This window comes from Sphaeramia orbicularis, chromosome 4 (genome assembly GCF_902148855.1).
Source record: "Sphaeramia orbicularis chromosome 4, fSphaOr1.1, whole genome shotgun sequence".
In the NCBI taxonomy this organism is placed as follows: Eukaryota; Metazoa; Chordata; class Actinopteri; order Kurtiformes; family Apogonidae; genus Sphaeramia; species Sphaeramia orbicularis.
In genome coordinates, this window is record NC_043960.1 from 49,398,205 (window position 1) to 49,415,672 (window position 17,468).

The 17,468-nt window shown below is 38.9% G+C and overlaps 1 protein-coding gene across 1 annotated transcript; it reads left to right on the forward strand.

The window, feature by feature from the left end:
- Positions 1-1,810: 1,810 nt before the first annotated feature.
- Positions 1,811-16,743, forward strand: use1 (unconventional SNARE in the ER 1 homolog (S. cerevisiae)). The gene is made up of 8 exons (XM_030132123.1): positions 1,811-1,947; positions 2,341-2,390; positions 5,811-5,889; positions 10,711-10,863; positions 11,091-11,106; positions 11,189-11,219; positions 12,453-12,615; positions 15,423-16,743. Exons 1-8 carry the CDS (start codon positions 1,849-1,851, stop codon positions 15,603-15,605), a joined length of 774 nt encoding a protein of 257 aa, XP_029987983.1. The 5' UTR covers positions 1,811-1,848; the 3' UTR covers positions 15,606-16,743.
- The last annotated feature ends 725 nt before the right edge of the window (positions 16,744-17,468 follow it).

The following is a 17,468-nucleotide window of genomic DNA, read 5'->3' on the forward strand; positions in this document are numbered from 1 at the left end:
CCACAGTTCAATTATCCTCTTATGATGCTGCCAGTAACAGTGCCCCCTTCCATTTTTAATCAATATGACACACTAGTTAAGGAGTTTCTCTGGGAAGGGAAAAGGCCCAAGATCAAGCTAACCAAACTATGTTTACCCAGGGACAAGGGTGGATTGGGCTTACCTGACCCAAGACTGTATTATATCTCCTTTGAGATGGTGAAGCTGTCCTTACATTGGACTGGCCAGTATTATTTAGATTGGGCCATTATAGAAAAATCTTTGTCTTTCCCTTTCACACCCATAGAGCTTCTCTCTCAAAGTTCAGCTAGAATTTCCAACCCTATCATGTTACATTCAAAGGAAGTTTGGATGAAGATGCACAAAATGTTTAAATTATCTCATTATAAACAACTATATTCGTCCTTGTGGCAAAATCCTGTAATCTGTATTGGTAAAAGTCCAATCTATTGGAAGAGTTGGCACAACCATGGAATATGTACACTGGACAATTTGTATAATGGTGAAGTGTTTATGTCTTATAATGACCTACTGAGTAAATATAAACTAAAAGGAAAGGAACATTTCTGGAAATATCTTCAGATAAGGAACTGTATCATGTCACTACATCGGCAAACTGAAGATAACCGTATATTGGAGTATTTGGTTTTACCACCTCACCATCATAGAGCCTCAATATTTTATAGACGAATGAATTACGCACTCAGTCCTGATCTGAACAGTCTGAAGGTTTTATGGGAAAAAGACATTGGGGTTATCTTTGGAAATGAGGAATGGACGAAAATAATTTCACAATGTGGTAAATTTTTAAAGGAAGGTAAAGGTAAATTTACACAATATAAAATATTACAAAGATATTATCGGACACCTGTAAGACTGAATAGATTAGGTCTGATGAATAACTCAATGTGTTGGAAATGTCAAAATGATAATGGTACTTTAATCCACTGTTTGTGGGAATGTCCAATCATCAAACGTTTCTGGATAGTTGTAATTCATACTCTAAATAATTGGTTGGACAGAACTGTGCCACTTTGTCCAAGGCTGTGTTTACTGGGTGAAAAAGGACAGATAGCTAATGTATCAAATGAAAAATTTTCTGTTATTATGGTTGGGGTTTCAGTAGCCGTCAGGATTATTCTTAAACACTGGAAAATACCTAAAGCCCCACAGTTTAAAGAATGGGTCAATAGGATGATAAAGACTGCTTCATATGAATGTATGCTTCATAAGGTCAATAACAGGGATAAAACCACAGCACCAGTTTGGGAGTCATTCTGGTCTTACATAACTATGACTGACAGTCAGCAGGATGAGAGTTGAACTACTTCCCTCATGTATTTTATGTATTTAATTAATTAATTAATTAATTAATTAATTAATTAATTAATTAATTAATTATCATTTTAATATTATTATTATTATTATTATTATTATTATTATTATTATTATTATTATTATTATTAATATTTTTTTTCTTTTTTTTTTTCTTTAAGATCTTCCACGCCTTGTAGTTTTGTTTTGTTTTTGTTTTTTTGTTTTTTTCATGTATGTACAGACGCCCTCAATGTTATTGTTATTATTAAGCAACACTGTATGAATGTCATGATCCAAGTGAAAACTCTAATAAAAACTTGAATTATAAAAAAAAAAAAAAAAAGAAAAAATCAACCTGGAAACCTCTACAAGAGGCAATATTTCTATAAACTCAGAAAATACCTAAATTCAGAATTTTTTTAAAACTGTAACGCTAAAGGGACGTCGTCCATGTGACGCTGCTACTAGAAGCCCCGCCCACATATTGAGTTGCTTGCGTCACAATGTTGCGACGCTTTCTCCGTCTCAGACATGGCTTCCAGGTTGGAAATTAATTTTGTCAGGTTGTTGTCTCGCTGTGAATCCATAGCTTCGGAGAAACGAGGGGAGACTGAATGGAGGCTGGAGAAGGTAAAGCAGCACAGACGCACAGTGAGCGGTATCCTTTGGCTCTGGTTCCATTCTGTCGTTGAGAAGCTAAAGTGAGCGTGGCTGTTGTTAGCTGTATCCACTCAGACTGTTAGCCACGTCGTCGCTGAATCCACTCAATAGCACTGACCCACAGTCGGGCTTCAAACCTCAACCAACATGTACAACATTATGTTATATATGAACGGTTATATACTGTAGAAACAATACAGACAACGTTCTCTACTGTACATACTGTAGCGGACCTTATACGCTTACGCATATACGTATTCATACGGTAATCAGCAAACAATACATAATAGTGTCGAGTATTAAAACTTGAATGTAGTGGAGATGTTATTGGTTCACACTCACTCCCTGTTTTCTCTCTTCTAGTATGTTGGTGCTTTGGAGGAGATGTTGGTGGCTCTACGAAAAAGCCAAAGGTACTGCCATCACAGCTGTCTGATATAACAGGCAAATGGAATATATACACAGCACCGAATGTCCAAAAATGAAGTAGAAGTGAACGTGTATGTACTTTCTTAAGTTATATACACTACTGAACCACATAAGCCCCCTCCTGGATTTAACTTGGTTAATATTTCGTAATTGCTGCAGTGATTAATTAAAGGTGCTGTATGTCGGAATTATGTTCTAAGTAATCATAAAATGACCCTGACTGTCACCAGACATTAAGGAATCATGTTCATTTCAAGTACTGATATCACTAATAGTAGTAGTCCAGCCAGAATATTTGCCTTTGAAAATCTAAGTATCAGCCCCTAAATAATGTTTATGTTGTCATTTTGTGTTTTGGTCTGATGCGCCACCCATCACCTATCTTCCAGTCACCAGGTCAGTAGCGTTTGAGCATCCAGGTTGCCAGTTCTCACTGAGCTGCAGCTGGAACATTTCTGATCACAAATGTCTGACGCTAATAAACATGAAAGGTCTCTTATTATTCTCAAGTACATTGTGACAAAGTGAGAAACAAAACAAGGATGTGTATAGGGGATGCTTTTGAAACATGGAGATGACTGAAAGCGGAAAAGAATATGAAGACCAACACCAGCTCTCCCTTGATCTCACCACCTGGTAAGAGCCACTGAGAGCCAGGACCGGGCTGCGGTCTCTTCACCCGGTCCCAGACCGGTAGTGTCTTCTCCCGGGCTGCGGTCTCTTCCAGCCTTGCCATGGTAGCTCCTTGTAGTAGATTGTTTCCTGTGGAATTGATCTCTTTGTGTAATCCAAAAGTGTGGGGGGTACAGTCCTTGCCGCATGTACTTTGCGGAAGTAAAAGTGAAACTTAAGGCTCATTTATCTTTTCCCTACCTCCTGAAATCTTCACAAACTTTCATTTGAGCGGGCAGGACATTTGTCTTGGCCTATTATATGTTATACATAATAAGTCTGGTGATGATTTTTTTTGTATGAAATTTATGGTGTAGTGGCAAGGATGAGCAGAAACACTGGTAGTAGATGCTCATGCTGGATCTGGCAACCCCTTGTCTGGTGTGAGGTGGAGGGGATACCACTCTTTACAGTATTTTGAATGTGATTGCAGTACCAGTTTTGGCCACGATCCTACATACAGCACCTTTAAAACTTGATTAAAACTAAAACATATTTGCAACAAGTTCTTTAACCCTTTAATTGATGCCGTGAGTAACTTCTTACTCCTGAAAAAAAAAAAAAAATAATAGCAAGTAAACTTTATTTCTGTAGCACGTTACACTGTAGGGTAATGAGTAGCATAAAACATAAACAGGGCAACTAAAATAACAGAACAAAGAAATACATCACATTAACCCTTAATGACCCAAACAGCTGATGGTGACCAAAAACATCCACTAATCTAAAATGTTTAATACCTGCTGAGCCATTAATTCTATCAACACATGTAAATAATTAGTGTAAAATGCAGTTTGACATCTTTTCATGGTCATCAGATATGGCCCATTTGGATATTCAGAGGCTCCCTAGTGAACGTGGAAACACTGTCATCTTCTACAACACTGATTCACCAGTAAAGTCCATAGAGTTTGATACATGATAGTGAATGGACACACTTGGTTTTATGTTCAGTTAATGATATATTTAGTTGAAACAGCCACTTTTCCTAATTTTTTCCTGATTTGATCTAATAATGTTTGAATTTACGTTGAGTGTTTATGAACATCTGCATGACCATTGAATTAAATATTGGAAAATACATGATTTACACTGAAAAATGGAAAATACAGAGGATAATATAAGTGGTGATAAATTACTGAAGGAAGTTTACATAGAGAGAAACATTATTTTGGGAACTGCCACAAACTGGGTCTTTATTGGTTAAAATAATTATAAAAACATACCATTACAATAAAAGAAACCAAGCCACCCAGTAACAGTGTCTTCAGCTGTTTTTACCCTCGGCCACACTGGCCACAGGGTATTGTCATCAGTTGGTCGTCTGTCTGTCTGTCCAAAAACTTTCAATTCAATTTTTCAATTCAATTTTATTTGTAGAGCCCTATATCACAACAAGGTTGCCTCACAGGGCTTTACAGAATTAGTTGGAAATGAAAACAAACAACAGTCAAATAAATAGACAGTAGATGAAGGAAATGGATTAATGTCACGGGCATCCCCCATTCTTACACCCTCCATCTCAGCAAGGAAAAACTCCAAAAACCCAGTGGGAAAAGAGGAACCTTGGGGGGCGACCACAGTGAAGGAGAGATCCACTGCCATGGACGGACAGGCTATAGATGTACCAGGAATGATGGATGTCCATTTGCAGGTGTAGTTCCAGTCTGTAAAGATGCAGTAGGGTGGGGGGGTCCATCTAGTCAGATTAGACAGGTGAGGGTGAGGAGTCCATCCAGACAGGTGAGGATGGGGGAGGAGGTCCAGGGTCACCAGTCAGGACAGGGCACAGATGAGTTACCTCAGATCCTGTCGTCATTGGGCCCCAGGTGGCTACAACTGAAACAGTAGCCACCCCACCAGAGAGGAGTTGGGGAAAAGGGATATCAGGTGAATAGTGAACAGACTAAGTAAACTAAATATTGGAAATTGTAAGTACAGACCAAAATGCACTGATAAGTCAGGGCACTGGGGGCAGTAGTGTGCCTGATAAGTCCGGCTGAGGGTTTTCAAGTGCGGGCCTCCCTGATCCGAATGACAAATGGCATGGAATAATGAATGACCATTAGGGTTAGGTCATTTGTTATTCCATGCCATTTGTTATTTGGATTAGGGAGGCCCTTCAAGTGCATGCACGTTATGTTTTAAAAGAGTCAACAGAATCAGTCACAGAAAGCGCAATCCACAAATGAGGAGCAACAGACAGGAATAACAGGTCACATCTGGTTTTTATAGCATGTTTTGGGCAATGGCACATTTTGACTTGAAGACTTGAGTGATTGACCCGAAGAGTAAAGGGTTAAAAGATCACAAGTGTTTAAAGACTGGACTGTGGTTTAATTGACAAAGGTCATGTGGTCTGATGAGTCCAGATTGACCCTATTCCAGAGTGATGGACACATCAGGATGAGAGGCAGATGAAGTGATTACCCATCATGCCTTACAGTACATGTTTGTGATGTTATGGTCTGGCATTATGTGGTCACAAAATGACAGATAGAAATGTTGTATTGCATAAGCTTATCAATATGAATCTTGCTGTAGCTGAACCTGAAGGCTCTCCAATAAAGTGTTAATGTGGGACTTTCTGACCATAAAACTATGAGAAACATAAGTTATTATTATTATTATTATTATTATTGTAGTCATTATTATTATATTCTGCATGGTCTTACTATTTTATTACTATGTTGTGTCACACAAACTTTTGATGCAGAATTCTATTTTTCCAGCAAACCTACACCAGAGGTCCTGACAGAGTACACTAGAAAAGTTGACTTTCTGAAGGGACTTCTTGAGGCAGAGAAACTGGTCAGTGTATTTATTTTACTTTTTAACTGATTAAAGAGTGTTGTCCTTTCTTATATTACTGTTACTGTGTTTTGCACTCCTGAACAAAATCTTAAGATGGGGGGGGGGGTTTACAATAAATTTACATACTCTCTAGAGCAGGGGTCTCAAACTCCGGTCCTCGAGGGCCACTATCCTGTATGTTTTAGATGTATCCCTCTTCCAACACACCTGATTCAAATGATAAGCCTACCATCAAGCTCTGCAGAAGCCTGATAACGACCGTCAGGTGTGCTGGAAGAGGGAAACAACTAAAACATGCAGGATACCGGCCCTCGAGGATCTGAGTTTGAGACCCCTGCTCTAGAGCCTGACGATTACAGCGTATCACCAATTAATCAACATCGGCCAATCTGTAGCCGATGTAGCCGATATATTAACTTTTTTTGCTGCGCAGAGATTCTGTCGCTCGCTGCTCCTGTGTGTGTGTGTGTGTGTGTGCGCGTGCGCGCGTGTGCGCGCTGCCCGGAGAGTAAGAGAAACTTTAAAGCGAGTTACGTTCACTTTCACTCCTGCTCAAACAATGACGCTATCACCCCACACACACACAATCACATAATCAGGGAGCTACACCCCTCCCCCCGCTCGCGTGCTCTGACAAGGATGGACTGTTTACCCCCCGCTCGTCTTATGAAGTATTCACCCCCCCCCACACACACACACCCAAGTCCGTACACTTTCTGTCTACCTCACAGTTTCATTCTGCCAGCAGGCCTGGGTGTTAATAGTGTAGGGGAGATTGGGGACAGTTGTAACTTGGGTCAGTTGTAACTCCTGCAATTGCTCCAATTGGGAACAACTTAAGACTCACCTAATTCACTCTGCACATGCTCAGTTTAGTCCTTAGTCCACATAAGAAGTTGTAGTGCCGTGAGGCAGACACATCAAAATTTGTGAGTGAAAACATAATTGTGTGGTAAGTAATATTTTTTGCTCTAATTATTTTTGTGATTGCATAGTTTGCATTTGAAAGTTGCGTAAATTATATTTGTGAGATAAACAAAGATTTATGCAACTGTTTATCCACCTATCCACAATTATCTAATATAAGATTATTATATCCTGTGTAGATCAGTGTTCTTATTTCATATATCGGCCAATATCGGATATCGGCCGATATATTGGATATCAGCTTTTTTTAGCCCCCAATATTGATATCGGCATTGGCCCCAAAAATACCATATCGGTCGGGCTCTAATACTCTCTATTTTTGTCTTTTCTTCCTGTCTTCTTTTTTGCACTTTAAAGCCCTACTTGCAACCTTGTGTGATTTTTTTTTTTTTTTTTTCTCCCAGTTTTAAGATTTTCTTCAGAATTGTATGTAAACTGTGTTCCAAATTATTATGCAAATGATATTTTTCCTCACTTCTTCCTAATTAGTCTATGCAAATGACAGTCAGTATAATTTTAAAGTAATTCATCATTAGAGTATAATTCAAGTTTTTATTGAACAAACCTCCCAATATTAACAGTATTTTTTGAAAAATAAAAAAACTCAAAATGCACTGTTCCAAAATATTATGCACAACAGTTTCAATGCATTTATGGGCTGTAAGTAACTGTAAATGATCATTTGTTAAATTTGCACCATAAGGAGGTCATATTTCCAAAAAATTAAAAGCTACCTCAAACAAAAATATCTTAACAGGCCAAGTTACATGTTAACATAATCCCCCTTCTTTGAGATTACCTTCAGAATTCTTAGATTCATTGAATCCAGAAGTCTTTGGAGAGTTCCTGCTGGAATTTTTTTTGCTGGATGTCAGAATAGCCTCCCAGAGCTGCTGTTTTGATGTGAACTCCCACCTTCGTAGATTTTTTTTGCTTGAGGATGCTCCAGAGGTTCTCAGTAGTGTTGAGGTCAGGAGAAGATGGGGACCACACTATGAGTTTCTCTCCTTTTATGCCCATAGCAGCCACTGACGCAGTATGAGATGGTGCATTGTGATGCATAAAGACAATTTTACTACGGAAGGCACATTTCTTTTTTGTACCAAGGAAGAAAGTGTTCAGTCAGAAACTCTATACACTTTGCAGAGGTAATTTTCACACCTTCAGGGACCCTCTTCTCTGTGATTCCAGCCCAAATCATGAGTCTGCCACTTCCTTGCTGATGTCGTAGTGTCATTGGGACATGATGGCAATCCACCAACCTTCCACTACTCATCCATCTAGACCAGGGGTCACCAACCCTGGTCCTCGAGAGCTACTATCCTGCATGTTTTGATGTATCCCTCTTTCAACACACCTGATTCAAATGATAAGCCTATCATCAAGCTCTGCAGAAGCCTGATACTGACTCGTCAGGTGTGCTGGAAGAGGGAAACCTTTAAAACCTGCAGGATAGTAGCTCTCAAGGACCAGGGTTGGTGAACCCTGATCTAGACCATCCAGGGTTGAACGACACTTATCAATGAATAAGTCAGTTTGAAAATTAGTCTTCATTTATTTATTTCTGGGTCCACTGCAACATTTTCTGCTCATGATCATTGGTTAAGGGTGGCCAAATAGAAGGTTTAAACACACCTACAAGCTTCTGGAGGGTCCTACACGTTGAAGTTTTTTTTTTTGTGGGGGGGGGGGGGGCACGGGTAGGGTATTAGTAAACCTAATGACCACTCACCAGTGCCTCTGATTCATGTCTTCATGTCACTCCGGAAGTAGTCCATTCATTTGTCACTATGAAAGCAGAGCTCTACCAAAAAGCCTGCTGTCAATACGGAGGGTTGTCTGATGTGTTCTAAGAATTTTGGATGTGTGGTAGGGATGCAACACTACTCAGGGAAAATACCAAACCGTTTGGTCCATACTGCAAAGGACAGTCCGCCCTTATGCACCATGGGTTTTTGGTTTTCCTATTAATTTTGCGTTCGCACTTTATATATTGCTTAAAGGCGAAGACACTCCAACCCGATTTTCAGCGGTCGGATGTTGTTGGGCAGTCTGGCGAGGTCGGTGACATGAGTCTGCTTGGTGTGTTCTGAGCAATCGGCCATCGTTAATGCCATCGCCGGTCTTTTTGGCCAATTCAACATGTGTGATCGGTCACTACCCGTCGTTTAGTCGGACCAACCTGATTGGTGGAGGGATAGCCCCTGTCTAGTGAATCAGTGAACGAGAAGTTTACATGTGAATACAGCTATGCCAAGATATTTTACACTATTTTTGTCTTCTATAATAAGTCATTCACTGCTCATATTGAATCTGAATGAGTGCCAGTCTGTGTTATCTATGGACTTCATTCCATGTTTGCATAGTGAGATTTCTCTTTAGTTTTCACCTGCGACATCTTTCTTCTTCCACAAGAAGAAGCCTGAGAGCCGACAACGCCAGTATCTTCTTATTACTAGCCATTCATTCAACGAGTACAACAATAACAACCCTTCCTGAGTACTCAACACTCTCTGCTGGCAACAATGACTGTTAACAGCGAGCTCTGTGTTTAGAGAGATGTTCTGGTATTTTCCGGTTTTACGTCTCACGCAAGCACAGAACGTACGCTGAAGTTAGTAGTCGATTTGGTGTGTTCTTCACACTTATTTGACCATGTTAGGGAGACGGGAGCCAACTGTTTAGTCAGGCTACCTTTTCTGGCAATGATCGGCAGTCGGGTTGGTGTGTCTTCACAGGCCACTGAGTGTGTGTGCCTGTCCAGGCAGGTGAAAGCCCTCTCCCGCTCTTGACATGCATGAGAGCACGCAGTGCGGGGAAGCCCCGCCCCTTATACCACCTTTTTTCTTTTACATCCTTATGCAGAACAGGAATTAAGTTAATTTAACAAAAAAAAAAAAGGGCACTTTTTTCGAGAGGCAAAAAAGGCAGGGGCTCGAGTGTACATGTGCCTCTTTTATACTACTGTATATAAGTAGTCAAGGAATAAGAAAGGGTTCTATTGTTCTGTACAGAAAGTGTTATTTTATGCAGTAGAGTGATATAATTTGTTCCCACTGTGAAATTCAGTTTTTGCTCACAAGGAAAATAAAAATATAATTTTGGGAGAAAAAAAAAAAACAGTTCCCTTTATGCACAAAACATGTACCCAACCAAAACTGTGGCCCAAAAATCGCAGTACAGACCGCACCATGGGCTACCTGTACAGTTCCACCCTGAGTAGGTGTGCCCTTATATTTTCCTGCTTTTTTGTCCTTTGCCAATGACACCTATGCTACGGTTGGTATTACCATTTCAAATTCTAATTATCATTAAAACCATGTTTAAATGCCACACTGTGAAAAACTCATGGTACTACTGCTCATTTCCTGGATAAACAGCACAACTCCAGGTGCGCATGCACAGTTTGCAATGTTTTGCCTCTGAAAACATGGCAGAAGGCACCAGCACGGACAGCACTGCAAAGAGAAACAGTAGAAGTGTTCTTTCTGTACCAGTTCTTAAATCTGTAAGACTAGATCTAGTCTTGAGCGCTGAATGTAAAGAAAAGTATTCTTGGTTCTTATATACAATTTGCACAAAGTGCAGTTACCTCTTATGGTCATTAGGTGCCATCTTTAATGCACACTTGTATGTTTGATGTTTACATGTTAATATTTTAATGTTTCTGCCAACAGAAAGTACATTGTGCATATTTTTTTTTTTTAATCAAAATAAACTTGGTTAAATTATTTCAGTGTGTGTATATAAGTACTTTTTGAGCACATTCAACAATACTGCAATAATAATGATAACCATGATAATTTTGTTCACAATGACCATGATGAATTTTCATATCGTTACATCTCTAATTTGGAAATGTAATACGTTTCTCGGTTCTTCATGTCCCAGTCTTCACCTGCAGAAAAGGCATTAGCCAATCAGTTCCTGGCCCCTGGACGTACGCCTACAATACCCAACGAGAGGATGTCAGCCACGAAAACTGTGCACATGCAGACCAAGGCCCGGTGCACAGGGGAGATGAGGGACGAGCTGCTGTCCACGGTATGGTACTGTCTGACTCACTATTAGTATGTCCTTGAACATGTCACCTACAGCTTTGATTATACTGTTGTTGTGTCTTGTAATTTGATGGGTTTAATCACAATCTGCATAAGTTCTAGTTTGCCATTAGCATGGAAAACATTTGGAATATGACATACATAATAGAGATGTAACTGTGTCCCAGTTTATGTTGAACTCATACATTCTCTTCTTGTGGATCTTTACAGGGATTATCAGGCAAAGGTAAAAATTGTTTTGGAATTTAAAAGCACCTTTTTCTCATTATTCAATAGAGTTTCTTACTTTATCCTCCTTCTGTTTATAGGCACATCAGAATCAAACTTCCGAAAAAGAAGGTAAATCTTTGCATATTGTTTCTTATCAGTAATAACTTTTATGCTTATCCCTTAAAGCCCCACAGCCATTTTTGTCACAACTTCCAAGTTACTTTTTTCTGTGTTTTTCCCCAAGTGATTTATCACTATTTATTATAATCTCTGCATTTCACATTTTTCAGTGAAAATCAGGTATTTTTCAATATTTCATTTACTGGTCATGAAGATGTTCATAAAAGTTCTGAATAAATTCAAAGGTTATTAGGTCAAAACCATGAAAAGTGAGCTGAGACTTTAGTTATTAGCGTTAGAAGTTGTTATTATCTAACACTGACATTCTGATAGTCATGTAAAGTGTCTTTAATTAATCAAGTTTACTTAAAATGCTTAATTTATGGTTTTGCTACTTAAAATTATGGTTTATTAACGTATACATTTATTAAAGGTCAGTTATAACATACAGATCCATCTTAACCCATAAAGACCCAGTGCTACTTTTCTGGTAGCTCCCAAATGCATTTTTCTCTCATATTTAACCTTTCTTAAGTGATTTATCACCATTTATGATAATATTATCCTCAGTATTGTGTGTTTTTCAGTGAAAATCAGGTTTTTTTCTATATTTAATTCAGTAATACTGTAGACGTTCATAAAAACGCAGAGCAACTTCAAAGGTTATTATATTAAAACTGAGAAAAGTGGCTTTTTCAGCAAAATTGAAAAATCATTAATTGAACAGAAACCCAGTGTGCCCATCCACTATCATTGAACAAACTCCATGGGTTTTCCTGATGAATCAATGTGATAGAAGATGACAGTGTTTCCTTAGTCACTCCGGAGCCTCTGAATGTCCAAATGGTCATATCTGGTGACCATGAAAAGATGACAAACTGCATTTTATACCAATTATTTACATGGATAGGATTAGTGGTTTTAAAGTTATTAAATATTTTAGATCAGTAGATGATTTTGTTCTTTGGTGGATGTTGGGTCTTTATGGGTTATACAAATTCATTTACATATTGGCAGAAGATTTTACTGATAGAAATTTAAGTTAAGAAGCTGCTGATTTCCAACCAGCACATATCAGTGATTATTTTGGTTAACCTAACTTGATCTATACCTTTATTATCATAATTACACAAAACATAATATATAAATAATATGTTTAAAACACTGCAAGTCTAGCTGAATACTGATCCCATTGTTGCTTGTGAGGATTTCTTATTGTAAAGTCCAGGTGTGTTTTTCCAGAGGTCTGCCTCTGGATGAGCGACAGTCTGCTGCCGAGCTCGACGCCGTCCTTCAGCACCACCACAACCTTCAGGAGAAACTGGCTGAGGACATGCTGAACCTGGCCCGAAATCTGAAGAACAACACTTTGGCAGCACAGAACATCATCAAACAGGACAATCAGGTTAGTAAAGTCACAATACACTAAGATGAATGTTCACCTCCTTAAAAGCATTTTCACACTAAACACAGATTTTCAAACAATTCATACAGAAATGTACAGTGTAGAAACTGGATTTTATGGGTGAGTAATAATGCAGTCAGTGGGAAATAGATATATCTACATATTCACACAGCCTGGAAAACAAATTTGTTTTTTAATAAAACACAGCAACATGGATGATTCAAACCCTACAATAAATATGTACATATGTACAATCAATAAGCAGTAATTTGGAGGTTATTAAGGGAAAGCTGTTATTAGGCCCTTTTCCACCAAAATCTCAGGAACTTTAATACCAGGAACTTATTTACTAGGGACTTATTTGGGTGAAAGAATTCCTGGTAATTGCATTTCCATCGCACCCCAAAGTTCAGGGTAATTTATTCAAATCAGGTTGATGATGTATGGGGGAGCAGTAAAAGAAACTGCAGTACAGTTCATGTACATTCAGAAACTAAGCTCTAGCACAATGAAATAAAACAGTACTTTCAGTGGACAGTTTGCGTTTAACGTTTTGCTGGTTGTTGCATCACTTAATCCATCTGAAATACGTATTAAATGAAGTTAACCATCATTACGTATCCTTAATTTCTATTTAAAAATGGTACAACATGTATTTTCAACTTCTCATTCCTTAAACTCAGTCACATCCAACTTTAAGTGTGATGGTTCTTTTTCCTTTCTACTGTTTTATAGATATAGTCCAGGTTCAACCCTAAAGTCAGACATATTTTCTCAAATGCCTCCATTTAATTCTACTGCATATCACTTATACTCTACTTATATTTTGATGCCTTGTAAATGAACAGACAATATTAGGTTAGATTTTTTTTTTATTATTAAAAATTGAAACAAAGGGTACAAAAAAAACAAGGTGCCTTGAGATTAAAAGGGAAATAAACGTGTGAAAGGTTTGGGCTTCTGGACCAGTGTCTGAACCAACTGGTCCAAGACAGCCAGTCTGGAACTCCATGGTCCTGGTCCCGCTCCCTTTTTTCGCTTTCTTACATGGAAAGTAATAAAAATGCAAAAATGAATAACAGACCACATGATGACAGATTCCTACCAGTACGATGTGACATATGAAATGTCTTACCTGGGCCATTGTAAAGAGTAGTAGACGATGGATGAGCGCACAAATGAGCTGCCAGTTCAGAAAAAGAGGTGAGTCCGTCCAGTCCATTTTAGGTGGAAATCACAAAACATAAAGAATGAATCAGTGTTCCGCTCACGGCGACCAGTTCTCTGATTTAGGTTTAGCGTCAGACTGTTGACCAGTTAGCATTAGCATTAGGTTAACCCAACTTTTGACTAAACAACTGATGTGCCACTGACTGTTACAGCATGGAACAAACTAAACAGTGAATATTTCTGTGATATACATACAATTGGTTTGTTCAACAGTTGGATCCACTGCAGCCGTTGTGGTCCTTTAGTTTCTTTTAGTCCTGCATAAGTTTCTTCGGCTTTTCTCATATTTCTTTATGCGTCTTACATTTGGCTCAGACAGCCTGTACTCGAACCTCAGTCATTTCACTTTGGCGATTCAAAGTCCGTCTGAATTTCCTTCTCCGCAAAAACGCTCAAAAGAGCATGGACCTCGTCCTCCATCCACTTCTAGTGTCTCTTTTGGTCCATTTTCTGAATTATAAAAATACAAAGCTTGTGGAAATGAAAGAAAGAATGAATGAAATTGTGGCGGGTGAACGGAATGCGGAAATGCTGTGAGTGTACTCCAACAATCAGCATTCTCTAGCACACAGCCCTGCCTCTAAGAATTCTTGGTAATCTGAAAAGTACTACCTCCCTACCAGGAACTTCTTCGGGGAAAGTTTGGGGCAGAGGGAAAGTTATTTACCTGGATAATTTTCGGTGCAAACACACCGGGATTTCTCAAAGTTCAGGGTAATGCTCAAAGTTCCTGCAAAAGTTCCTGCAGTGGAAAAGGGCCTATTGATCTAGTAGTTGTGGAAAATACTAGGTTGCAATGACTAATCATCTAGTAGTCAAATAGTCGGCTGCAAAATTGGTTGACAACTAATTTAGTCGTCAACAGGTTGTTAGTGACGTCATGCACTTTTGTTACAGGAAAAATGTTTATTTGATTGCTGATTGCAACTCTTGAGTATTTAGTTGTTTAACAAACTTTGTTAGGCACTCTAAGTGTTATGCACAAAATGCTCTTTTGTTCAAGGGAAAAAAAGTATTTTATTGCTGCTGCAATATTTGTTGAATATTGAATTGAAACTTTTCTTAGGCATTCTAACTGATGTGCACCAAATGTTCTTGTTAAAGGAAAGAAAATGTTTTTCATTGCTGCAATAGATATAAGTAAGGGCTGGGGATTTTTTGATTGTTTTTTTTTTTTTCTGTTTAGTTGTTACAGTAGTCTGTAACTTGTTGACTATTGAAATAGTCAGTAGTTGCAGCCCTCGAATATAGTCATCTGGAATAAGGCCATAAGTGTATAATGACTAAAATGAGCTATTATGATTAAAAATGTGTATACTATTAAGGAGTACAGAACTGGCGAAACATCCAGGGTGTACCTACCTTCAGTCATAGCCAAGACAGGCCCAACACCCCTAATCCTCATGAGGACTAAGCAGTTCAAAAAATGGATGAATTAAGAAATACACTAGTATTGAATATGCGTATTGAATGTTTATTTTTCTGTCATAACTTATTCTCTCCACAAGGTGTCAGTATAAGGCCACTTGTGCAGCTGACTGCAGATTCATGCACTGTGTTCATGTCTCCCTTGTCAGACTCTGAGCCAGTCGATGCGTCAGGCGGACATGAACTTCGAGAAACTGAAGACAGAGTCAGAGCGACTGGAGCAGCACACCAAGAAGTCGGTCAACTGGCTTCTGTGGCTCATGCTCATCCTGGTGTCCTTCTCCTTCATCAGCATGATCCTCTTCATCAGACTGTTTCCCAGACTCAGATGATGACTGCTACCATCAGTCCTGAACTCTATAGTCTGTTTCTCCTCCTGCGTTTACAAAAGCAGTCATTACATAGGTCTCTGTAGATCCATAAAGTATGTCTGTACGTATGATCAGATGAGTCATAGCGGTCACAACCAAAACAATTCAGTGAAACAAACTGAAATATTTGCACTTTTGAAACAGAATAATTCTGCTTTATGGGCTTTTTAGAGATGGTTGATGTGGATTGAAGCATCAGTACTGATTTTTGTGGAACAGAAATCCAAGTAATAAGCTACAGTATGTGTTTGGAGGACTTGCGGGAGCAGCAGAGTAGTTTTAATAACCTCCACCACAGCAGCTGAGCCTTAACTATGTTATTGACTCAGCAAGTACAGTCGGTTAGAAGTATCTTCGAAGCTCATGAACCAGCTATCATTTACTATAAACAGGACACATCTTCACTGAAAGAGGCTGAATTAACTGAAGAGAAAGAGAAACACTTGGCTCAAATGGAGGTCAACTGAAGGTGTATTTTGAAAGGCTGAGCTGAGTCAACGTTTGTCATAAATGTGACTAGTTTTTTCGTAGGTTCTTATATGAATTAAAAATGTGATCAAAGAAGTGAGAAATTTTAAAAATGGGCTTGATTTAAATGAATTACAACAAAATTTCCTCATCAAGTGGCATAAAGCAAGAACATCAGAAGGTTATGTTGGACAGAAACTAACATTTGTTTGAATAATTATCCATAAAATCTATTTAAAAAATTTGATCTGAATTACGAAACAAACTAATTCATTAAACACATGAAACTGAACATTACACTTCCCTGTCAAAGGTATCAAGGTGGGAAATTATTTTCCCTCAAAGTTAGTCTTTCAGTTTGCCAAATATTATCCATCAGCCTCTTTCAGAACTGAGTTCTACTGATATGAATTTGGACTGAAAATTAAATCAAAGGTTAAATACACTCACTGGATGGTTGTCAGGGTTCATCATCTCTAATGTTTCATCTTGTTCATCCCCTATTCCGGGAGTCTTATTTAATGTTCCATTTATGTTCAAGTGGTGTTGTGTGTGTTCTATTGTCAGTTGTGTTGGTGATGACTGCTGAGGTAACATTAGATATCAATAAAATGAGACTGTCCTTATTCAATGACCACGTTCCTATATCGTCACTCATATCCTCTATCAGTTACAGCTGTTACGTGGCTGCAGAGTGGAAATAATGAAGACCCGACTGTGCTGTTTGTTGCATTGTAATTGTGAGTCCTGTACTGTCAAAGTTCACTGTCAGCTGCAGTGATTGCGTTCGTCCACTGTGTGTCGGATATAAACCTGTGATAATCTTCTTTAACCCGAGAAACTGGTTGAGCCATGAATCCTAATAGAACCTCACTGCTCATTTAGAAGTGGTCTGAGGATTGAAGTACAGCTAAATAAAGGCGGTTTGCTACAAGAATTGAGCATAGACTGAACCCCTGTGACTCCTGGGTTGAATCTGTGCATTAGTCACATTTTGTCAGTGCATACTTCAGACCTGTGATAAACACTAGTGCTCTAAAAGCAAGTGTTTTTAATATGAGGAAAAATGAAGACAAGAGGTGAAGAACACCGGCCTGTCCAGGCTTGCAGCTTTGCCCCCCAGCCATTCGTGCCATGCCACCATCCCTAGTGTTGCTCCAGTACCTCTGGCCTCAGGTCTAGCCCTGGTCTCCACAACTGTGTATGAGGCTGCCTACATAGTCGACGAATGCGAGGCAAGTGTTGCATTTCTTTTCATAGTTAATACACAGAACGCAAGTAAGCCGGTGACTGTGGAAACTTCACACTAGACCTCAACCAACATGGATTCTGTGCCTCTCCACTCTTCCTTCAGAC

What these genes read in the sequence shown, in the direction of transcription:
- use1 (XM_030132123.1), top strand. Translation starts at nt 1,849, where the DNA reads ATGGCTTCCAGGTTGGAAATTAATTTTGTCAGGTTGTTGTCTCGCTGT. An exon ending in TTCTTGAGGCAGAGAAACTG is followed by an intron (nt 5,890 to 10,710) that starts GTCAGTGTATTT and finishes TTCATGTCCCAG; the next exon opens with TCTTCACCTGCAGAAAAGGC. An exon ending in TCAAACTTCCGAAAAAGAAG is followed by an intron (nt 11,220 to 12,452) that starts GTAAATCTTTGC and finishes GTGTTTTTCCAG; the next exon opens with AGGTCTGCCTCTGGATGAGC.